Genomic DNA, 25,614 nt, shown 5'->3' on the forward strand with positions numbered 1-25,614 from the left:
TTTAAATGACCTTCGTTGAGATGCAATCTATTCTGTCAGAATTTGTGTTTTTCAATGAGCTAATCGCATCTAATACAGGGGAGAAATGAAATGTTTCACTTCCGTACATTGTGGTACAATTTTTTTTTTTTGAACTGAAGTGGTTGTCGACAGCTATTTTAGCATTTCTTGCATAGAAACTGCCGAAAGCATTTGCGACGATTATTTCATCTTCAGCAATGTCATCATTTATATTTATTTCATAATTCGCTGTATTTTTTGTTTTTTCTGTTTTGTTCCTCACGATATTCCAAATTTGTTTCTGCTTCTGATGGTGACCCAGACCTTCTAAGCATTCATATGACAAAATCATAGTGTGCCGTGATTTTACGAATAGGGCTATAGTAATATTAAAAAAATCACGTTATCGTTGAGTATTATACATATAACAATGTTTCTTGAGTTATTTCATTTTTTCAACCCTCAGCAATTTGATAGGTTAGATTCTTTCACATTTTTCGATGTTACCTTGAACATTTTCATTGGGTATCATTTCCCGTAATATATTTGAGGAGTAACTGTTACGTCTTTGTACTAGTTTCGCGAATATTCATCATTACAAAAGGCGTGGGTAAATCAACGCGTATCCGGTAGTCATAGCAACCGTTCATAACAAACTGAAACTGGGGCAGATTGTTGACGTTATGAGAAAATAATTCCCTTTAAGCACAATGTTACTGAATATTTTTTCGTTTCGTGAGTGAAATAGTGCCTAACATACAGTATTTACTACAATGAAGACTGAAAACCTAGACTGCTTCCTCAATATCTTCCAGTTTTTCACCTCTCGTTAAGTAGAAAAAGCCAATCACTCTTGCTGATGAAATGAATGATGTTCCTGTCAAACCTAGAAGAAAAAAAGTGGATGTTCCAGTACATTATGGAAGCGGAGACCAGAAAAAGTCGTTTTCCGCCAATTTCCATTCAGGCAACTACTGCAGAGGTGGGGATCACGAACCGATACACACCGAGATCGTTGTTGAAATTCCAGAATCAGACAAAAGCGCCAAAATCAGCAGAAGACATCTCGCCAAAGAGAACGCAAGACTGGAACAGGAAAACAAAGAATTGTTCATGAAATTCCACGAGTTGGAAGATCTATCCGTGAGAAAAATATGTAAACTGAGGGAAAAAACTGGCTCTCTTCAAAGCCTGAACGCCAGTTTGGAGAAAGAAAACAACGAATTGAAGGCTCTGTATCAAAATTTACTGTTTAAGTTCAATGATGTCAATGACCAGCTGGAGGCCTCAAAGTTCTGCAAATCTTGCGAAGATCTTAAAATAACCGTTGAAAAGTACAGTGCTGATAATAGTTTTTTGAGGACAGGCAACAAAGAATTGGCCGAGGATCTTGATATGCTCAAAACAGTTGTTTACAGGTGAGTCATACTTTTTTTATTATTAATATTAACGTGTCTCGGCATCTAATATCCACTAACACGGGATCTGTGATACATAACAATAAAAAACATAAAAATCATATTAAATTAAACAGTCGATACCCCTTGCGTTGATCTTCGCGTTTTCAAATATGATATTCTGGACATCTCCAGATATTCCGGTTAGGGTATAGCTTCCGTAGTTCATTATATGAGGTTGGACAAAGTAACTAATATGTTCAGTGAACCTTAAGATAGAGTCGATCCATAATCCTAAATGTTTAGAGACTTCAACGACTTCTAGTATGTTTCCTTTCGACAAACATTTGTGTGAAAACGATCTGACGACTTTTTCAACATTACATGGAGGAGAGGAAGTCAACTATCTTGGTCAATCTCTATTGTGAACTTTATTGTCGGTTATTGTTATGTTGACTTTTATCCCAAACTTTTGAACCGTTCTGGTGAATTCCAAAAAAAAAATTCTTCAAAATGTTTGATGTATGTGTTACCTGAAGGGAAGATAGATAACCATAACAATGTAACATGAAATAGTAACAGAGTTTTCAATGAAAGAAAAAACTAGTAATTGCTTCATTATAGTTCCAAGTGTACTAATTGTTTTTCAGTTTAAACAATTGTTACCGTAATCATTTGCCGATATGTATAATGGCTATATTGATAGTATTTCATAGTTTTGTTATTGTAAAGTGTGAAAGGCAATATGAATTTATTTGTTTACATAAAAAAGGTTTCGATCTTCCAGGGTAATTTTTTACTGAATATAAAAACACTTCAGCTAGGTTCAGCAAAGAATCAGGAAATTTTCAGTTGTATCTGAATGACGTTTCAACAAGTTTTGGTAGTGAATACAAACTTTTTATCTCGAAACTCATAGCCTAGCACCACTGATGAGACTGAGTTCAGGTCGAAGCAGCTGCCCGGTTTTGGACCACCAAGGTTTTGAACTTATTTAGTTATCTTACAGTGTAACCACTGAGTAATTGGACCAAAAATTTTAGTTTTCAAGCTAAATACATCAAATATAAAAGTTGTATCCACAGATGTTATTCGTCAAAAATATTTTTCGGTCATAGTTTCGAAGGCATGTAATCTGAAATTTAGAAAAAACCAACACTGAAAAATGTGTTTTTTTAATATCTCACGTAAACACTCAATATCATACGTAAAAACATGATCAAAATTGAAATACAGAATGTCATAAGAAAGACTCCATTCCTGTCCCAAAAGCAAAAAAAAAATATATTGCGATGATTTTATTAAACAAATGTAACTGGTATCCCTGTTTTTGACATTTGATTACACAACAACCCATACCTATGATTCTAAATTACATTTATTCCAAAAACTATAATACACTTCCCACCATTATCTGTAATCTCAAACGTTTTTGCAAAAATTCTGATCATTACCATACTGATTTCAACTTAAGAGCCACCGGTAGACAGATGTTTCTGCCTAATGTTATAGATGGGCCCAAAAGAACCGAACTGGTTTTTCAGAACATGTATCACTCGACTTTTCAGTGAACCTGTTCTTTTCATTGAACTGAACTTGTTCAGGCGGTGAGTGGCTATTCCAAAGACGCTTGTGCAGGTTGGTTCTGGAACTGGATGACGGGACCGCTCTGTGACCTGTGCTCTCGACTGCACTGAGCACTGACAAGTCATAATTGTTTTCCATGAAATTTTTAACATAAAAAATGCAAAACGAAATAATTAAATACCTACCTGTTGCAAAATTGTAGGCCCCCGTCTCTGTGAATTCTCAAGGTGGGTTTTCACTGTTTTTCTAGTAGGTAGAATTTTCACCATGGGATGTTTTTCAAGCATAGGACGCTTTAAATTTGTAACGGAAGATTTGAAGGAAATAACCTGCTTGCAAATTTCACATGTTGCAGTTGTTTCTCTATGATTAAAAAAAAATCTAAATAGGGCTTAATCTTTCATTTATTTTACACTAAAATTCAGCCAGTTACTGAAATAAAACTCTAAAACAACAAGACGAATGGGGGGAACGTGCGGAAATTCGAAACCACTCGGAACCGAATAGAACGCTAAAAAGTGACCATGACGCAAGATAAAACGTCATTTAAGAATAGGTGAACATGAACAGTTGAAAAGAACAGGTTTTAGATAAGAACTAGAACAGTTCGAACAAGTTCTTCAAATTTAACTGTTCAGTGCCATCTCTACTTAATGCAAATAACCAAGAAAAGTACTTAATAAAATAAATGCGTGAACGCAAGGGCTACGTAAGTGGAACCACCAATTGGTGTGAAACCCAAGCCAACTCAAGTTGAAATCAGTATGGGAAAGATGAGAGTAGTACTTATCTATTTCTCTTATATATACTTATCTTCATGAAAGAAAGTTGAAAATGTATAGAATTTCTTTATGTTTAACTTTCTTCCATCAATTTACATGTTCAATTCATTGTTTTTCACTCATACTTTGCCAAAAGCTTGGCAAAGCAGAGCAGAGTTTTGATTTTGATTTTTGACTAAGAGACCCCGTTAATCCTTATTACTGTACATTTCTCCAGTCAGTACCGGGCATAAAAACTTGGCAAGTTGACTTGAGTGTCACACCAATTGGTGGTTCCACTTATGTCTCGCTTGCGTTTACGCAGTTATTTTTATTAGGTACTTTACTTGATTATTTACATTTTGTCTTCAATCGAGGACCGCCTGCCCGGTACTGACGATGCCTAATAGGCTGAAACAGCTCTCTACCAGTGGCTTTTAAATTGAAATCAGTATGGAATCAGAATATTACTCATCTATTCATCTTTTGATTTTCCTGGAATTATTTTCCAGTAGTTTGACTGTACTCATATTTCTCGATTTCATATCATTTCTAGAAACATGTAGATTCGTTTTCCGATGGCTGTCCAGGACAGCTTTCCAAATTTCTGCTACCGCAGTTGTCGGTTGATTGGTAAAACCACCAACACTGGCTATGACTCTCACTGGCTATGACTCATAAAATATGATCCGTTTTGGCATGGTAGTCCTCAATAAAGTTTTCACTATTTATTCTTGATATTCTGTGAATATTTTCAATTTTTCTATTGAAATATAAATTGGGTTGGGAATTCATATATATAAAATAAACAGGTCCAAAAGTAGTTTACTAGTTTACTCGCAAGGAAACTTTTTTCTCCCCCATACTGTCTAATCGTTTTTATCTGACAAGGAATTTTGAAAATAAATAGAAACAGTCCATCTTTTTCTCAATTTTGGCAATATATTCAATATAATTCGTGTTCCTATGACACAAACATTCCTAAATTTGATTTTCAGACTTAATGTCCAGCTGGAAAGGTATCAAGAAGTACTTAGAAGAAATAAAATAAATATTCCTTCACCACCACAAGCAGATGGTATTCAAAAAAGAGATACCTTGTATACTTCCTGGGATGATATCAGCAAAGAAATATTATCAGATGTGCACAGAAACCACAAACACACACCTATATCTTGGGGTAGCGTGAATAAACATACTTTAGGTGAGTTTAGCCTATGAGTATGAGAGAAAATTCTGACTCGTATTTAATATAAAACACAATAAATATGGAATACTGTCAACATCAAGTTAAATATCGTATTCTTATTTTGGAAAAAATTAAATATTACACTTGAAAACGTATTTTTTACTTTGGATTCATTTAAATAATACTCACAAATTCATTTATGTGGTTTGTTCGTTACCTTATTCATAGTAATAAACAAAGTATTCAAGATAAAAAAAGTATATCAATGCAATCTGAAAAACTATAATAACTAAATATAGTTTGAAAAAACTAAAAAACACGCTTTTAAAGAACATCGAACTGAAAAGTTATTTTTTTTTAAATAAGCTTAAAACAATAACAAAGGAAACATACTAGTATTATTCTTAAAAAAGCTATGGACGCCTGATATACAAAAATATCGGACAATAATACCAGTATTTTCGTTCGTTATTGGTTTAAGCTTATTGAAAAAAATATTTTTAACTTTTTAGTCCTTTAAAAGCGTGTTTTTTAGTTTTTTTAAGCTATATTTATTTTTCACTTTTCAGTCCGATTTATTGTCAAAAATATTTTTTTCTAAGTTCTAGTCGCTAGTATTATAAATCTTTAACAGACAACGCACGAATGTAAAATTCCTCTCAAACAACATAATGAAGTTTGAGGTTTCAAATTCTATAGTAATACTGAGATGCAGTAAGTCTCCAACAGAGGGCGGACAGTTGTAAAATTTGTTTTGATTTGAAGTTTCATTCAAAATATTAATGGACTGACAATATTTTTTCAGTGAATAATTTTGTTTATTAAATCAATCTTTTGATTTGATATGTATATCAAGCACCTTAATTCTAATTTTTCAATTTTTTGAAATATTTAAGTAGCTGAATTTTTTAGGTATCCAATTTACGATATAGTTTTCATTGTTGAAATCCATATTCTGGTTTGCTTTCAAATAATCGAATTAGATTTTAAAATGTATCTTCCGTTTCGTTCAAAACTTTTTTCTGTACTGAATCACGGGTAATTGTAAATATCTAAATATTTCATCTGTAGTACAAAATTTCGCTAACACTTATAATTCTGAAAATATGTTTTTTATTTTGATTTTCTTTGGAACAACCTATCAAGGAGGTTACATATAGCGGCATCTGCCCGCGAATAGATTAGGCAATAATGCCGATAATTCTGTCAATAAAGATCCCGAGCTTGAGAGTTACAAACAAACATACATACATACAAACAAACCAACATACATACATACATACAGGCGAAGCTAATATACAGATTGTAAAAATGACACGCTTTCTTTCAAAGATATGTAAACAAATTGCCAAACTTGTTTTCATTTTGCCCTAACTCTATTTGAAGAAATATGAGGAAATCTTTAGTGAAACGTTCATTTTTATATACCCCTTGAAAAAATACGCAATAACTATTTAAAATTGGGTGATCTTGTTTTCAGTTATTTCAAATTTTTTCTGCGTAAACCCTTTGATTTTATATCCATATCATGGACGTGCCTAAAAAACATATTTGCGACTCCGCCGCATAGAATTGAAAATAACGTAATTTTTTTCTATATTATTTCAAACCCTATCATTGGATACCCATATAATGACATTGCATGAACAAACTATTCAGTCATCCTGGGCGATCTACCAAACTGAATTTACAGTGATATCATAATTATATTTCATATTGTTTCAGCATACCCACATTGAGTGTGTAGGTTACGTTAGGTTATGTCCAAAGTGAGTGAGTCTATTCGACCCTCTACCGCAACCCGCAAGGGTTTATTGTGGCTCACACTCGACCAGGTACAGGGCAGGTACAAATTTTGTGCTCTGCTGTTTCATCATTTTCCAAACACAGGCGACACACTGTATTCCGACCGTCCGAGTTTCTGCATATGATGATTCAAATGACAGTGACCTCTAAGAAGGCCTGTTAGACATCGTAGTTCAACCCTACTGTAGTCCAACAACTGTTTCGTATCAAGCTTTGGAGGTTGAATAAACGCCTTGGAGTAAGCCAATCCTGAAAAATTCTGCCAGAAGTCCATGAATCTTTTTGCTATCCAGGTGTTCAATGTTTGTTTGGCAAAGCCTAAAGCGATGCCAATGACAGGTTCTGGTCCGATAAAGCTGCTTGCAGCACCCTCCTTTGCAAGGAAGTCAGCAGCCTCATTCCCTCCCAGGCCATTATGGCCAGGAATCTAGGCCAGACACAATCCGTCAAGGCTTTCTATCAAGGAGAGTCGTTTTTGGCAATTTGATACCAATTTTGACGTTGTTCGGTGGGAGCCAAGAGCTTCCGACGCCGCTTGACTATGAGTATGAGGTTAAATTCTTCCTATTTCTCCGCACACAATTCAATAGCGTAAATTTCCGCTTGAAATGCAGTCGCATAGGTTCCTAGGCAGGTTGATATCTCTGTCCTGGGCCTGCAACTGAAAACACCTGCACCAGAATCGGAAGGTGTTTTTGACCCATCTGTGAACCAACAACTATCTGCTCTTTAATATTTCCTTCCCCCGATGGATCTAGTTCTCTCTACTCGGAAACAGTATTTTATAAGGCAGTTCGTAGTTGACAGTTGGAGGCATAAACTTGGAGGTCATTTCCAAAATGACTTCCAGTGCCAACCAACAGTCTGTTGCACTCTGCATTGAATTGATTTGTGCAATTGGCAATGTGCACAAGTCTATATGCAGTCCATCTAGCTTCTCTCTCCAGTAAAATGTGGAGAGGAGGTAAATCTAGAAGGATTTCCATGGCCGCTGATGGCACCACTGATAGCCAGACGAGCGTGTCTCTGTAAGCTAGAAAGCATCGCCTGGGCCGTTTTCTGTAAAGCCTTCGGCAACCAGACAATTGCTCCATAAGTAATAATTGGTCTGTGTTACCACAAGCTCTTCGACATATCCATAGGAACAGTCTGGCTTGGTGTAAAACTTTTTCCAAGTGAGCGTTCCAGGTGAGTTTTTTATCAAGGATAACGCAAAAATATTTCACCTCCGTTCCAAATGGAATGACCTCACCATTGAGGTGAAGTGGCGTTAGATCGTCCAATTTTCTCCACCTGGTGAAGGGGATCATCACAGTTTTGCTGGGGTTGACAGACATCTGCTGCCTCAGGCACCAACCATGAACAACGTCCATTGGGCTTTGGATGATGTTACAAGCTATATCATCCAAAGCAAGATGGATGCTGTTGACAGTTGGTGCCTGAGGGACCAGACGTCATTGAGTGAGTAACAAACAAAATAGTCTGCCATTTTTGTCGGTGCGCCATATTTGATTTAGAGCGACATCATTTGGATAATCATGCACTGTCACTTGCAAATAAAAAGTTGCAAAATTTGATCCGAACATTGTCAATTAAATAAAACCATGTGGAAGTTAAACTTTCCATCTACTATATAAAAATGGACATTTGTTGGTTGGTTGGTTGATTGGTAAGTGATAAACTTCTACATCGCTCAACCAATCGTGAAGAAACTTGACATGTATAAGTAATTTTTCATAGAGAAGGTTTTTAGGCTATTAATTTTTCTGTAACTCGCCACTAGATGGTGCTGTAGAACAATTTATTTGAAAGCAATGTTCTATAACGCTGCGCACACCTAAGTTCTTTGATTCTGATTCTGTCAAAACATTTGAACAGCAGCGATACAGCAACATAGTACTAGTAACTTATAAATGACGATCGATTCTGTAATCGACACAAAAATCTCTACGCACTTTTTGAAACAGTAATCTTGATTTTGAGCAAAAAAACGCTTCTTTACTTTCAATATAATATGTTATTAGGTCCCCTTCTGGACGCCTATGAAGACACGATCAAAGAGAAGGAAGAAATCATTCAGAACTACGAACGGGAAATGTACAAGTTCACAGGAAAACTCCGGGAAATCATCAAGGAGAACGAATCGCTCTTTTCAAGGCTTACCGAAGACGAAGGATGCAGCTCGAAACTAAAAAGCGAAGTAACAAAGCTCAAAGCCGAGCTCAAGTCGACTAGAGAGCAAAACGACGTGCTTATCAAAAAGTGTTCAATCAAGCAGGATAAAGTGGAGGAGATACTGAAGGTGTACGAAGCTAAAGGTACGAAACCTTTTTGAAAAACTTCGCAATGAGAGAACAAGACAGTTTTTTGTTTCAGTGGAACAGATGAGAAGAGATTTTGAAGTACTACATGGGGAGTTCATCAAATGCAGGGCAGAAAATGCTGCTTTGAAAGAAAAGGCCAAGTCACTGGTGGATTCGCAAGAAGATTACAAGAACCAAATGCAGAATTTTATACCGTTGGCTGTACATACGTCAAGCGTAAACGAATGCAAAAAGTAAGCTTTAGTCCATTGAAAAGTTACCTTCAGGGTTGCGTTTTTCAGAGAATCCAATTTTATTTTTTTAATGTGTAGGAGGGTCAGTAGAAGCTTAAGTTCAAGTTTGTGAGGTCGTCAAACTTGTCCCTCAGCCGCCATCTTGGAAAAAGGGGTGCAAAGGGTTTCGCGCTATATCTCGTAAACTAGCAACCCTACAGAAAATTTAATCGAACATAAAATGTAGCAAATTAAATTTTCTACAATTTTATTCCCATTACTTCTCATCGTCAAGTGACCAACAAAAAAGTTATGAACTAAAATAACTGAAACTTTTGTAACAAGTTTACTTTTGGAGGTTATAACTTTTCTCCAGTTCATTTCACGATAAAATGGCGTCACAGCAATTTTGTGTAGAGTTTTTCAATGTACAATTTTCACTATGAAGTTGTTTAATTTCAGTCATTATCTAGGTTTTACAGCGCTCCAAACTTGGCCAGATTCTCTATCGTAAACAACTCTTTGAAATTTGGCATATTCCCAGAACAACTGAAGGTGTCTTTAGTTACACATATATATAGAAACGGTGATATAGAACTCATGGAAAATTATAGGCCAATAAGTCAACCTCCTAGTTTCTCAAAATCGTTTGAATTAGCATTTTCTGAACAACTGATAGATTTCTTTAATAAATGTAACATTTTCAGTAAGAATCAACATGGTTACATCCAAGGTAGATCTACAATGTCAGCCATCTTCCAATTCACTCAACATGTATTGAATTTCATTGAAAAAAACAATTTATCTTTAGGAATGTTTTTAGATCTTTCTAAAGCATATGACTGTTTGGACAGATCTCTTCTGATGTATAAATTAGAGAAGTATGGAATTAGAGGAAACGCTTTGAAATGGGCCAGTTCATACCTGAATGGTCGAACTCAGAGAGTTTCCATTAAAAGTGAGGGAATGATTTATAAATCACAGATACTTCAATCAAATATTGGAATACCGCAAGGTAGCATTCTCGGACCGATTCTATTTATAATCTTTACCAATGACTTATGCTCAATGAATACCAGAAATGATCAGTTCATAACAAGCTATGCTGATGATACAAATATATTGATTGGCGGTGAAAATTTCCCAAAAATCATAGAAAATACTGAAAATCTCTTTAAAAAACAAAAGAATGGTTTGATAGCAACAAATTAATTCTTAACGAATCAAAAACCCACACAGTATTTTTTCGCTCAAGACAGTTGCAGTTGGAATGTCCACCGACAATTAAAATAATTACAAAAGACAGAGAAATAACATCAAAATCAAAGTTTCTTGGTTAATAATCAATGAATTTGTGACCTGGTCAGAACATATAGAAGATCTATGTATGAAACTCAATAGGGTGCTTTATGCTATTAGATCTCTCAACAAATATCTCCACCCAAACTCAATGAAAATAATATATCATTCCAGCTTCGAATCGGTTGCAAAGTACGGAATTTTGTTTTGGGGATGTAGTCATGATGTTCAAAAAATTGTTGTAATACAATAAAGAACCTTACGGGTTATGTTAAACATGGCCTACATAGCATCATGTAGAGGGTGTTTTCGGAAGAATAATATAATGACAATTTCTGGCATATATATATATGTATGCTTAATATATTTTTTCAAAAATAAAGATACCTTTTTGACCTATAATATTTCACACGGGCATGAAACAAGAACGAGAAATATCATGTATCCATTACACAGACTCTCTATAACAGAAAGTAGTCCTCACTATATGTGTATAAAATTTTTCAATAAATTGCCAGCTCGAATAAAATCAATCAATGGCATCAACAAACTCAAGAAAGAAATTTAAAAAATTATTATAGAAAATGAACCATATAATATAATACTGATGTTTTTCTCTGTGACGCCTTTTCATTCTATGCCTTCATTACTGCTTCAGCTGTATTAGTCTGCATTTTTTGAAATAAAGTATATAATTATTATTATTATTATACCACAACACAATAAATATTTATTGAGATATGGAGCTGAAAAAACACGTGACATTAAAACGGACAAAACGTGTGAAACAATCTGATATTTTGATTTTATGTTCCTTCAACAGATATTTTATGGTTTATGCGTTTGACCAATATACTTTTTTTTAATGAATTGAGTTTTTAAAGAATAAAAAATTTCATTTTTCAGATGGTACGAGGAATTGAAACTTCAGTATGAGAATGAAAAGGACAAGTTATTGAAAAGAATAGAATCTCAAACGAGGACAATCGAAGAATTGAACAAGGAAATAATCAAACACCGGAACACAAAAGATGGTTTAGAAGCGAAAGTTGTTCAGCTGGATAAACATATCAAGTGAGTTGAAAATATAAAATAAATTTGTAATTCAGGTGAATTGCTTCACGCCGGCCTGGAGACCGGCGTGAATAAAGTGAGCTTTCACTTCAATTTTCGCTCTACTTCCACAGATTACATTACATTACATATTAATTATCATTATTTGTATGCGTTAATCAATAATCAACTCAAACCATATCTCTTTAATGATGTCACCCTCCAAATGAAGATTTTTGTGTTTTTCAGGAAACTGGAAACGAAACATCTGGAACTTGAACATACTCTCAATGAAGTTCAACTATCTCGCAGTGCTTTGAGGAAGCAGCTCCACAAAGCTATGGGATTCGCCAAAGAAATGGTTGCGGAACAGGAAACGTTACTAAGGGCATTGAATCAACGGCAACTGGAAAACAAAGCTGTGAGAAAACTAGGTTGCGACATGGCGACGAAAATGGATTCTTTGAAAAATCAGTTGAAGGTGTGTTAATTTACATCAGTCTTTCTCAAAGTGGGCGATAACGCCCCCTTGTGGGTGCTGGAGGCCTATAAGAGGGCAGTAAAGGGCACAGAGGAGATTGGGGGGCGTTGAATTGAAGGGGTTTAGAGGGGCGTGTATCGCCATCTACGGGACTATACAGGAACTATTTCCTCTCCGATAGTTGTCAAACTGTGCAGTAGATGGCGGTAAGCTTCAATGTGAAGCGAGAAGTTTCTAGTCTCCATTCTCGAAAGTACCAGGCCCGCCCGCTGCCTCATATAAAAGCGCGCGCGCCATCCAGCAAGTAATGCCATTCCACGATATAACTAAAACAAGTGGGTTTAGTGAGCGAGTAGCTAGGTAAAGTGCCGCACGTGCGGTGGTGAATACTGTGAGTGGTGTCATTAGCAAGTTTTTAATACTTGATTCTTTACTTCGGCTTTTGGAGACAAAATTATGTCTGAAGCAAAAAATAAGAAACAGCAGTATAGCACGGAATATATAAAATATGGATTTATTGAAAATCCCACAAATCCATCAAACATTCCTACAATATACAGGGTGTTCCTTAAACACATGCTAATATTTAAGGAGGTAATTCTTAGACCCATTTTAAGGAAGAAACGTCCTATGGACGTATGTCCTAAACACCTTAACTTTTCAGATACAGGTGGCAAAGTTTTCAAAAATAATCAGTTTTTTAATAATAACTGAGATAATTTTGTAGACATCTTTGGCATATTTGGTACATATGTTCCATGCCTCAAGGCGCATTTTCTGATGTACGATTTTCTTAATTTTCTCTGCCAGTGGCGTACGTACGAGTTTTGAAATGTATATTTTTGGCGAAAAAAATACTACGCCACTGCTTTATCTTGAATTAAAACTTATTTTTAAAATCTCCATACATTTTTGAGCACATTTGATTTGCCGGGTTTTCTTTGTCCGACGCATGGTTTTCGCTCAAAAAATTAAAAATCGCTTTACTTAAGGATAAATTCCTTAAAAATCTGATGCGGTATCGTGCATCGACTGAAAGCAAACTAAGAGATCAGATTTGTTGCAAAATAATTGACGATCTAAAAGATATTTGTTTGTTGTCAGATGCACTGTTCTCAATTAAAATTAGGTCATAACGCAGCACCGCTTAATAATTTTTGAAAACATAAATTTAGTTATCCTGGAATAAATGACGTGTAGCAGAATTTATTTACTGCACCTCTTGGAAATATGGAGTTTGTCGATATGTGATTTCTTTTGAAGATTAAAAGCAGAAAAAACAGCGTACCCACCAGAGCAATAAAAAACGAATTATCTGTATGTACAAACATCAGTAGCTAATATTGATGTTGGTTTAAAGTAAGGTGTTGGTGTTGAAAACTGTCACAGCGCGTTTTGATTGATTTTGAAGTGTTATTGAAGTTATTTTGGTAGTCCGCTGTTTTTCTGAATATCAGTAAATATGTTAAATTATACGAATGCGGAAATGGCGCAAATGCATTACGTATATGGCCTTGCCGATGGTAAAGCAACAGAAGCCAGGCGCATTTATCAGGAAAGATATCCTAATCGTGCCTTACCAGATAGCCGAACCTTTTCAAATATTCATCGTCGACTTGTGGAAACTGGTAGTTTCAAGAAAGGGACTCCGGAAGGTAGACCTCGTGTAGTAAGAACTCCTGAAATTGAGGAAGCGGTGCTGCAAGAAATTGAGGAACATCCTGAGACGAATACGAGGAAGATCGCTAGAACTCTGGATATTTGTCATCAAATTGTTTGTCGTATTTTGGTTGATTTTTTGTTATACCCATACCATATTTCAAGAGTGCAGGCATTACTCCCCAGAGATTTTCCACAGCGTGTGAACTTCAGTCAGTGGTATCTACAAAGTATTGCACTAAATCCGCAGTTTGAGACACAAATTTTGTTCACAGACGAAGCAAATTTTTCTCGGAATGCCATTCAAAATTTCCTTAACAATCATGTGTGGGCTGAAGAAAATCCCCATGCAATAACCGAAACCCATTTCCAACACCAATTTTCGGTTAATGTATGGGCAGGAATTATAGGTGATCATCTAATAGGCCCATTTTTTCTACCAGGACGCCTTGATGGTCGTTCTTATTTACACTTTCTCGAAGAAGACTTACCTGGGTTATTGGAAGATGTGCCACTTGCGTTAAGGAATCGAATATGGTACATGCACGATGGCGCCCCTGCTCATTTCAGTGTAATTGTCCGAAACCATTTAAATACAGTTTATCCTAATCGTTGGATAGGTCGCGGAGGACCTCAGCAATGGCCAGCAAGATCCCCCGATCTCAATAGTTTAGATTTTTTTTATGGGGTCACCTTAAAACTCTTGTGTATAAAACTCCCGTTAATACTTTAGAAGATTTAAGAGAGCGAATAGTTGCCTCGTGTGAAACTATAGGAAATACGCCGGGAATATTTGAACGGGTGCGTAATTCCATGCGTAGAAGGGCGGAAGCATGCATACTAAGTGCAGGTGGCCACTTCCAACAATTTTTATAATCAGTTTTGGTATTATAACTAATTAACAAATTTGTGCTATTCGTTTAGACTTACTGTCACAAAATAAAATAAAACTTGTGTTGTGAAAAATTTATTTTTTTGCAGATTATGTTTTCAAATATTATTAGGGAATTGGTAATGCGTTATGAAGCAATTTTCAGATTCTCATTCATTTTAGAATTGATGTAATTTCTTAATTTGCTTTCTGTCGATTTTTATTTTTTTGAGTGAAAATCATGCGTTGGACAAAGAAATACCAGGAGATAAAATTTTCTCAAAAATAAATGAGGATTTCAAAAATGATTTTATTTTGAAAAGAAAGCATAGGCGTAGTACTTTTTCCCCAAAAATATTCAATGCGAAACCCTTAGGGATGCCACTGTTTGAAAAAATACAAATTTGTGTACATCAGAAAATGCGCCTTGAGGCATGGAACATATGTACCAAATATGCCAAAGATGTCTTCAAAATTATCTCAGTTATTATTAAAAAACTGATTATTTTTGAAAACTTTGCCACCCTGTATCTCAAAAGTTAAAGCGTTTAGGACATACATCCAAAGGAAGTTTTTTTCTTAAAATGGGTCTAAGAATTACCTCCTTAAATATTAGCATGTGTTTAAGGAACACCCTGTATATCCTTGCTAATTGCTCAGACAGGTAAACCTCACACTATTGGAGAGGATTTAATTTTACCGGCAATAACTACTGTGCTCCATAGACTACTACTATCTGAAAAATTCCATTGAGCAATAGTTCCGTGCAAAGACGAATTGATGAGATGGCTAAAACATTGCAGAGTCACTGTGCAATCATCTGAAGACTTCTAAATTCTCAATTGAGTTAGATGAGTCCACTTTACCAACCAATGAAGCATTGTTGTTGTCATACGTGTGGTTTATTAAAAATGAGAAAATATATCAAGAACTAATATACACTGGAAACATTTTGTAATGAGATAGAAATTCTGAAGAATATTATATCAGCTGCTACGGATGGCGCTCCGGCTATGACAGGATGTCACGTCACAAAGGATTCATAGCGTACTTAAAAAATAAAATTCCAGATGTACTCGCTGTCCATTGCGTCTTTCCTAGGCAACATTTGGTTGCAAAAAATTTGAGTGAGCGCCTCTCTCAATCACTGCAATATATCATCAAAGCAGTCAATAAAATCCGAAACAGCTCTTTAAATGACAGATTATTTAATCAGCTTTGTGTTGCTACTGATGAAGATTTCAACCGATTGCTGTTCCACACAGAATTGCTCTGGTTATCAAGAGGTAACTGCCTGACTCCATTTTACAATCTATTTGACTCTGTAATAGAGTTCTTGGAAAACAAAGACAAAGAATTGCACGACAACCTCATCACTTCAAGGAATAATACTGTGTGCTTGACAGACCTGTATGAATTATGTAATGATGTCAACTTCCAACTTCAAGGTGACGACTTGAATTTGATTGAAACAAAAAATGGCAGTGCTGCTTTTGAGCCAAATTGCCCTTATATAAGAATAATATCGGCCGACGTGAGTTTCGCAATTTCCCTGATTTGTCAGCAGTATGCTTCAACAACGACGACTTGCTTGTTTACTGCCAACATTTGGAGAACCACTACAGTGATTACCAAGAATTTTGGCTACAAAAGCCAATACCCTGGATTGTGGTCCATCGTTCAACGATTTTTGATAGCATTCCCATCATCGTATTTGTGTGAACACATTAGATTAGTTTTAAAATTCGAATTGAAATGTTTGTTTTAATAACATTAATAAAAGTTTTCCTAATATTACAAAATGGTGTTTTACATTACCCTCATCAGAAAGTCTCATTTTCACATGACACACATAATTTAATCTTAAGCTGTAGTAAAGTAAAAAAAAAATGGGGGGCGCTAGAAAATAATTAATTCTTGAAGTGGGCGGTAGACAAAATAAGTTTAAGAACCTCTGATCTAAATCAATTATCACGAATTTTGTCGTTCTTGACTGAGATAATATTCAATTAGCTGTTCATTCCAAAAATGTTCTTTCACCCTTGTCTCAGTAGATTGGAGTGTTGCCCAATATTCGATCATTCTGGTTATAATACGATATTATAATTTTGAAAATGCAACTGAACTGGATAAGTATATATATGATTCCATTTTTTAGGATGTTCAAAAAAGTGCTTGGCAAGAATTCACCACCGTAGAACAAACCATCCAGGAACAAGCCCATGTCATAGAAACAATGAAGGAAGATTATGAAAAAGAGATTGAAAACCTAAAGAAGGTGATAAAGGAGCAAGAAGAAACCAATTTGATTTTGAAAAATGAGGTTCCCATGACACATTATCATTTGTATAAAGATAAGTATAAGTAGGAGGTGGAGATGTCTGTGTGAATTTGACAATGTTTTATATGATTGTTTTGATAATAAAATACGGACGTTTTATGAATTGTCTCTCATTTAGTTCCATATTTTCTATGCGACTATTGGAAAAAGCGTCAATTGTGTTACTGTTTCTTGTCGGGTAAATAGAATAGCTTCCATGTCACACCAATATGAATATTATTTTGAAATATTTCAACAAACTTCATTTTCACTAGTAACTGGCTCATCAAATATGTGTATAAATATTTCTATAATTGTGAATATGGAATAGTATGTTCACAGCGACATCTTTCTGTAGAAAGCTCACCAAACATATGACTTCAAACAACGGTAATAATTTAATTTCTGTATCATAGTTCCGACATAAAGCATAGATGGCAGTACCAACATGGTTGGACGAACTTCTGTGATAACCTTACCTGTGTATACGGATTTGTATAAGGCCTCACCTATATACCTACATATTTTTTACTATATTTTACTATAATTTTTCGGGACAGTTAAAATTTTGGAAAAAAAACCTTTGTTGCTTTCACGTCTTCCTATTTACACAAAAAATATCGTAAATCTCCATAGGAAGGAAGAAAGCATCAATTTCAGCATAAACTTTTCACAAAAATGTGTAGATCATGCATAGAAACACACAAACTGAAAGAAAACCCTCTCGAAACAACTGCTTTCACATGAACATTGCTTTACAAACAAATATTTTCATATGAATATTGAGTTATACCTACGGAAATCACTTTTTCCTATTCAATATTTACACATTCCAAACATTGGTTATGGAATTGAATGAGATATCATTCACAGGACTGCTACACATGAAAGAGTTACGATATAAAATGGAACATTAACATTGAAGACTATCATCCTCAATAGCGGACTTCGACAATTGTTTTATCATCTATCTGGATATTACAGAACGAAGCACTCATGTCATTTATTAATTAGGTACAAATAGAATGGAAGTTGTTAGTTCTAAAGATTTTACTATTATAATGTTTTGGAGAAAGGGTCCGTCCAGAAGTTTTAACAAGCTATTTTCCCACTACCTATCTTTTTATAAGAATATTGTGATCCGATTGTTTTGATTGAATTTGATCATTTGATAAATATAAAAAATTATTTGATGATTTTACTTTGGATATTTTATTTTAAGTGTTAATTCAATTTTCATTTACATGTTTATGATTTATGAAATTTAATACAATCTTCATGAGAAAATATGAAATAAATTATAATATTTGTCTAATGTCCATTTTTACATTCACAAAACTATTTATAGGGAGTTTATCAAAAGTGTTTCTATAAAACATGATTTTCAGAAAACATTTTTGTAATATTTTTGAATTAGAAAAAAAAAAAAAATCATGAATCCCTTTTTTTGCTCAGAATGCTTTTTTTATCGACAACATTAACTTGATGATATCATTTCAATTGAATATGTAAAATGATTCCTAAAATTATGATACGTTCTATTTATTCAAGTTTTATATTGTTTACTGTTATCCAGTAAATAATATTAAACTTATTAATATTATGAAACGACGTCGTTGTATCTTTACGGCGAAAAAACAAAAAAAAAATTAGCAGAGCGTGGTTTCGATCCACGGACCTCTGGGTTATGGGCCCAGCACGCTTCCACTGCGCCACTCTGCTCTTGGAGATATTAGTGCGAAATAAAGTATATAAATAAAATCATTCTAGATTTATCAAAAGTCTTCATTCAAAATATCAAATTTTATTTTTCAAATGTATACGAGGGAGTCAAGAAACTTCATCCGAGTGCTTCATTTTTGGAATATCAAAAATTTTCAAAGGTTATTTATATCAATACCTATGGTTATATCTCAAGTGCAAAATTCATAATTTTTGAAATTTTGCTAAGGAAATCAGTTTTTAATAATTTGATGAGATCCTGATAAAGTGGTTCGAAATATTTAATCTTGAATTATCATACAGAAAACCATTTGCTCAAAGAATTTTTTATTTATGGGATTAGGTCAGGGCCGTAGCGGAAAGAAAAACCAGGGGGAAGGGAATCCAGGGAATCTAGGGATATTTTTAAAAATGGCAATAATTTTTTTTTAGATCGCTTTAGGGAAAAAAAATTTGACGGGTGATTATTAAACGAATGTAACTTACAACAAAATTTATTAAATGGTCAAAAATACTGAGTGCGCATATAAGCAAAACTAAAAAAAATATGGCTCTTCTTTGGCACCCCGAAAAAAAATCATAATACAAAAAAAATTGGAATCAGTACAAAGTGTGGCCTCCACGCTGGTTTATTACGGCCCTACATCTATCGTGCATCGACAAAATGAGATTGTCAATGTCTTGTTGAGGTACATTTGCCCATTCAGCGATTGAAACATTGTGTGAATGTTCCCCATATGCGGAGTAATTCTTCGATGAGGCATGTCCCACACATGCTCGATGGGATTCAGGTCCGGTGATTGTGCTGGCCATGGCAATACATCAACTCCTTCGTTGGTGAGCCAGTCAGTCACTAGAGGCGCGACATGTGGACTAGCATTATCGTGCATTAGGTGGAAGTTTTCACCAACAGCACCAGCAAACAGACAGACGATAGGTAGAAGAATGGTGTCGAGGTAATGTCGAGCTGTAAGGGAGCGATTTGGAAAAACGAGATCGGTTCTGCCGCCGATCATGATTCCGCCACATAGCATTACTGTACCACCTCTGTATGTGTGGACTTCCTGGACGTGTCTCAAACGTTCATTATTTCCAGGTCGTCTCCACAGTCTTACTCGACGAGAATCTGGATGAAATCCAAATCTGGATTCGTCTGTAAATAAAACTGTGGCCCAATCATTTGCATCCCAGTGTTGATGTTCTTGACACCACTCTAATCTTCTACCGCGATTGCCTCTCGACAAAGGTGGACATCTAAGTGGCCTTCTGTTGTGGAGATCTGCTTCATGCAGTCGATTTCTGACAGTATCACGACCAATGGTTACCTGGTGCGTCTGCTGCAACACGTTAACCAACTCAGGTGCTGTGATTGTCGGTTGTCTTCTTGCGGTTAAGACCAAAAATCGGTCTTGAACTGCAGTTGTAGCGCGTCCTCGCCCTGGATGTTGTTCGGCTGGACTGCCAGTTTCACGGAAACGCCGCCACAATCGACTGATAACACTTTGGGAGACCCCCAAACGAAGAGCTACATCATTTTGTCGCATGCCACCTTGAAGAAGCCCTACAGCTCTATTCATCTCAGCCAATAGTAAGTGATGGCGTTCCATGTTAAAGCACAATATTTCCAGTTTAATTGCTGAGCAAGAACTGCATAAAATGTACAAACTCGACACTTTCAGATTATTCATTTTAGCCGAAAACCTACAGTTTGTAAAAAACTTGATAAAAGATTAGTTACCGTTTTTGCAGGCTTTGTTCAACCCATAGAAATCTACAGGGTGGTCGAGTGTACCAATTTAATCGAAATTAAACAACCTCATGCATTTATTTTTATGATATTTAGTATGTTATAAAAATATCCCTAGATATATATATATATATATATATATATATATATATATATATATATATATATATATATATATATATATATATATATATCATATATATATATATATATATATATATATATATATAAATATATATATATATATATATATATATATATATATATATATATATATATATATATATATATGATGTGTTGTTTTTCCGGGTGTTCATCCGTTGTGTACTATTCGATAGTCGACGTTTCGCCATCATCTCAGATGGCATTATCAAGACGAGTTACTGCTTCGCTTCGAGAGGTGTAACTGATGTTAGGTTCTTCTTGTGGTGTTTTTATATGGTTTCGCTTGCGTAAGTTGTATGGATTTGTTACCTGTTTTTCCACCTGAGGGTTGTTGATGGCTTTTGGCAGTTCTCCTACCTGTTTTTCTACCTGAGGGTTGTTAATGTGAATCCATTTTGTTGATGAGGCAAAGCAAAGCCTCATCAACACAAGGGATGACTCACTAAACATCCCATGGATTTGGAAAACAATAATTAAAAACAACCCCCAAAGACAACCACAAATTGATAATGAACCATCGCAGGTAGGAGAACCGCCAGAAGCCATTAACAACCCTCAGGTAGAAAAACAGGAACGTGGAACTATTAACTATAAAGTACTTCTAGGCAGGGCACACTATCATGTCTGCAGACTTCCTCCACCACCAAGTCGAGTTATCTTTAAAGAGGAATCCTAAGGTATTCGATTTCAATGACTTCAAAAATGTCGTTCAACAATCTGATTCATCAAAAGTTGATGTGATCGATATGAAAATTGAATGGATGAATCTAAGTTCCAAATATAAATTGCAGAGAATATCTCCTAAGCCCTATCTCCACGACATGGATTTCGTTCAGTTCCACAGAAATAAAAAACTCTCTGGTACAAAAACAAATTCACGCATGAACCTTTGGAACTGAACTTCCTAACAGCAAGTTATTTTAAAGCGACTATACCAAAGGCTACTCAACGAAATACTCCCAGAGGAATTTCTTAAGAGAGAAAGAATAATCTGAATAAGCTGAGTGATGATGACTTGTAGTTTCTCATGAACTTGTTCATTATTACTATTTTTTAAGAGTGTTTAATCAGTTTACTTTTACTATTAAATCATTGAGGTATTGTGTTCCAGGTTAAAATAAAATTCTAATAAGTGAAGCGTCCTTGATTATATCATGCTTTCCAAGTTAGAATGTCCTAACTTTAGATTTTTTCTAATTTCGAATATAATAATGATGTTACATGAAATATATATTACTTGTGATAATTTTCAAGAAAATAGTCAGGACTGAGGAAAGTTTCCAATTTGAAGAACTCAAAATGATGAAAGCATAGAATACTTCACAAAAACTCATTAATCTCCTTTTCATAATTTGGCTAGTTAGGACATTTTAGTCAAGCAGGGCAGAATAGGTGTATCATACGTGACGACTGTATTGAAAAAGACATCGGATGCAGGATGTCTAGAACACGATATGAGAGGATGGCACAAAAATAGACCACACAGAATTTCGGAGAATGTTGAAAAAACCTGTTGTAGAACATACAAAACGATTTCCTGTTGTGCCATCTCATTACACATGAAAATATTCTCAGAAAATGTACCTTGAAGAAGGTTTGAATATATCCCAAATGCACAGACTCTACGTAGAATGTATGCAACAAAATGGTACCATTGAAGTTGCGACCAAACGGCAGTATGCCGTTTGGTATGATAATTTAATGTTTGTAGACAAGAGTAATGATTACTTTTCTTTCTTTCACCTGCTCCATGCTTTATTTATATTTTAATGTCTTAAAATGTCGGGGGTGATCCAGACACCCCCCACTTCGCTACGCCACTGTTCAAGCACTGACCAACTGCACTAACCAACCCCACCGACGAATCCGCCCCTGTCCATCGTTAGATCAAGGGCTACGAAACACCGTCAAAACCAAATCGACGCGGTATAGTAGGACTGGATCGGATCTTCCGACTAAGCCACTGCCGCCGGCAACATTGCACTGTCACGACAGTTCCTTCTCACGACACGAAAGAGTGTTGTGGCTCGATTCCGCGGCATCTTATAAACAAAAGCACCTCGAACGAACTCTGTATGCGGCCTTTGTTTTCTCATACTGTATAACTCGATTTAGTGAATAATAATGTCGGACACAGTGTTTGAATTATTGAAAACGTGCGTTCCTAGGTATTGATTTTTGTACCTAACCTCAAAATCGAACGGTGAATCACCCCTTGGTAGTCAACCCCGCCGGGTTTTGTTTTTAAAGGGACTGCATTCAAAGAAACACAGTTTGCCTTGCATGGGGCGTTCGAGTAATTGGTGTAGTGGGAATCCGCCGATTTTTTGTGAACTGACCGTAGGTGGAGAAGGTGATAAACAGTTTTTTTTTTCTTCATACAGCTGTCTGTGTTTTTTTACTAGTGAGTTTCGATTGCGTCCTGTGATATTAGTGAATGTTCAGGTAAGTTTTCTCATTTCACATTTGCTGGTAGTTGAAAATAAACAGATCTATCTATTTAAGACCATCTCGTGATTTGATTAACTGAAGTTGTCTTTACGTCCTTTCGAAATAAACAGTCATTTTCCGCAAATCGTAAAATCCTTCCTAAAATCGTCGAAGTCCTTGAAAAGAGGGTAGTCAGTTGGCGAAAGATCTGGGGAGTATGGTGGGTGAGATAGAACTTCGACGTTCAATTTGTTCAATTTTCGGACGGTGATTTGTAAAACGTGCGGACGGGCATTGTCGTGCTTTGCTGCTTTGATGAATAGTTGAATAATAGGTTAAATAATGAACCTAAAAAATTTCGGCTCGTAGAACTCTTCTCAAATGCATACCTAAGAAGATTATAAGAAGAAAGATTATACATGTTTTTTGATGTGTTTCTTATAACTTTTCCAAGTGAAAAATTTCAAAATACCAAAGAAACAGAGTATTTTTCTTTAAATTTTTTGATTTTAAGGTTTCTTTCATTAACAAATGGATAAAGGATTATGGATCGTGTTAAAAAACACAAATAATGATTTTTAGAGGAAAAATGTTTTTTTAATAATTATTTCAATTATGTAAATTGAAAAAACCATTGAAAAACAAAATGGTATTCCATATTTGGTTACTTTTCTCTACTTATCAACAATTGAAAAAAAAAATAGAATTATTTTTATCAATATTTTTTCATCACAACAGAATGGCAGAAAAATTTTACCAACTATTAAATTTCTCTTTTTTTGTAAACAATTTGTTAACAACCGCGGTTAATTACTGTCATTTGTTAGTAAAAAAGTCTTGAAATCAAAACATATCCATAAAATTTTTCACTTAAAAAAATGATAATGAAAAAAATGAAAAACATGTAAGTATAAACTTTCATTAGGTACATAATCTTTTTGAATAGGTATGCATATAATAACTCCATGAGGCGTAATTTTTTAGGATCACTATTCAACTATTTATCAGACCAGAGATCCGATAATAATTCATTAATTAACAAAAGCTTCACGAAAAATGAGGATGAATTTTATTTTATTTCAAACAGGAGCTCATTTTTTAAAAAGTTATAGTTTTTTTTACATTTTTAAGTGGACATTTAATGTTGCAAAAAAATTATTTTAGGTGCAACGCTGTTTTAAGCAGATATGCATCTCTCTTTAAGACTCTTCTTGTTTCATTACTTTAATATTTATAGTTTTGATGTAATTAACAAAAAACTGGAATACCTCATTTTTCCTCGATAATTTTGTGTATAACAATAGTGATTTTTTACCCACTGTAAAATCCTTCGAATTCAGTTTTTTCTTGGGGTCCATTCCGATTCGAATGATTCCTTGCTCATATGTTTAGGCGCTTCATATCTATTTTTTATGTTTTTCACTTTGTTTCATAGTCTGTAAATACAAAATCCAAAAACTTTCCCAAATTATAATATTTCAACTACCAGGAATGATAATTATATCATAAACACCAAATTTCATCTCCTATACAAAAACTGTATGAATATCTTATCTGTTATAATGGATCTACTACTCTAATCTCTACAAATCAACTGAATTCATCCCAGTGCTTATCTTTGTTATCTTGAAGGTCAATAATCCAACACCTCATTACAATATAAATGTCGGATTATAAATGTAAGATATCATAACTGATTTGGGCTTCAATAGATGTTTCTTTGAATTAGTTGGGGATACTTAGTTTATTTCTACCTGTGACCAGTATTTTTACTGATAAAGTTGTTAATATACTGCATACTAAATGATTATTCTGAATTATAATACAGGGTGAATCAAAACTCAAAAAAGTTATTCTTTTATTTTTCAAATTGAGATAATATGTGGTCAAATATCAAGCAATTCTTCAATTACAACTAAAGTCGTATCCTGTCAAAAGTTGAATAGAAAATTCTGAACGATCCTTTTTGTGTACGCAATCTAGGCATGTATGTAATTATAAAGACACATAATTTATACAGCGTGATTCACGATCGGTGGTCGGTTAGACGTTTCTGTACAACCCAACGCAGATTTTTCTGAAAATTTCACATCTTACATTTTCTTACCTGTTCTATCGGTCTGAAATATTTTCAGCATTACGGCGTTGCTACTTCCATCAAAAAGCCCTAGCATTTGTATTTTTTGAATAGAATACCCCGTATATTATAATACTTTTTGTTAATAATGTCCTATGCCTATCTCTATCGGTTATCGAGATAAAAATGATTTGTGCTAAATAAGGTCCTAAATATAGCCCTCATTGAATGTCAGTACTCTCGATTGATGAAAAATTGATATCTTGACGATAGTTTGGACAAACACTAAGAAATCGACTCTATACCATACAGGGCGTGCTAAAATTATGCATAAAAAGTGGTCAAATGTTAATTTTTTCAAATGAAACCCCTTGTATATTTATCGATAAATTGAAAGATGATGGAAAATGCTTCACAAGGTGATATATCATGTTCCTATACCTAAAGTTTTCCTAATAAAGTCACTTCTTGTGGAAATTAAACTATCACCGACAGAAATTAACATATGACCATG

At 34.8% G+C, this 25,614-nt stretch overlaps 2 protein-coding genes, 1 long non-coding RNA gene and 1 other non-coding gene across 5 annotated transcripts in view; 2 read left to right on the forward strand and 2 right to left on the reverse strand.

Annotated features, from left to right (window-relative positions):
- The window catches only part of LOC111512483 (venom serine protease), a 116,209-nt gene that overhangs the window by 23,569 nt on the left and 67,026 nt on the right, over positions 1-25,614 (reverse strand). The window contains exon 1 of one of the 2 annotated variants that reach the window (XM_074173478.1): positions 22,322-22,471. The exons of the other annotated variant lie outside the window; for it this stretch is intronic. The gene's annotated coding sequence lies outside the window, so the exon portion shown is untranslated. Of the gene's footprint in view, positions 1-22,321; positions 22,472-25,614 lie in introns of those variants that run through there. 2 annotated transcript variants of the gene reach the window in all.
- Positions 639-17,083, forward strand: Cep89 (Centrosomal protein 89kDa). Its single transcript, XM_074173474.1, has 7 exons — positions 639-1,418; positions 4,744-4,949; positions 8,765-9,058; positions 9,117-9,297; positions 11,482-11,649; positions 11,878-12,109; positions 16,798-17,083. The coding sequence occupies exons 1-7, from the start codon at positions 865-867 to the stop codon at positions 17,005-17,007; spliced, it is 1,845 nt and encodes a 614-aa protein (XP_074029575.1). The 5' UTR covers positions 639-864; the 3' UTR covers positions 17,008-17,083.
- On the reverse strand, positions 18,610-18,681 carry TRNAM-CAU (transfer RNA methionine (anticodon CAU)). Its single transcript has one exon. It is a non-coding gene; the product is annotated as a tRNA-Met (tRNA).
- LOC141481629 (uncharacterized) overlaps positions 22,551-25,614 on the forward strand; it is a 69,955-nt gene continuing 66,891 nt past the window's right edge. Inside the window, exon 1 of the long non-coding RNA XR_012465064.1 lies at positions 22,551-23,038. This is a non-coding gene — a long non-coding RNA (uncharacterized lncRNA). The remainder of the gene's footprint in view (positions 23,039-25,614) is intronic.

The sequence above is a fragment of the Leptinotarsa decemlineata genome, unplaced genomic scaffold, assembly GCF_025532065.1.
Source record: "Leptinotarsa decemlineata unplaced genomic scaffold, Ldec_3_MD MMD2_tig00000251_RagTag_RagTag, whole genome shotgun sequence".
NCBI classification, from domain to species: Eukaryota; Metazoa; Arthropoda; class Insecta; order Coleoptera; family Chrysomelidae; genus Leptinotarsa; species Leptinotarsa decemlineata.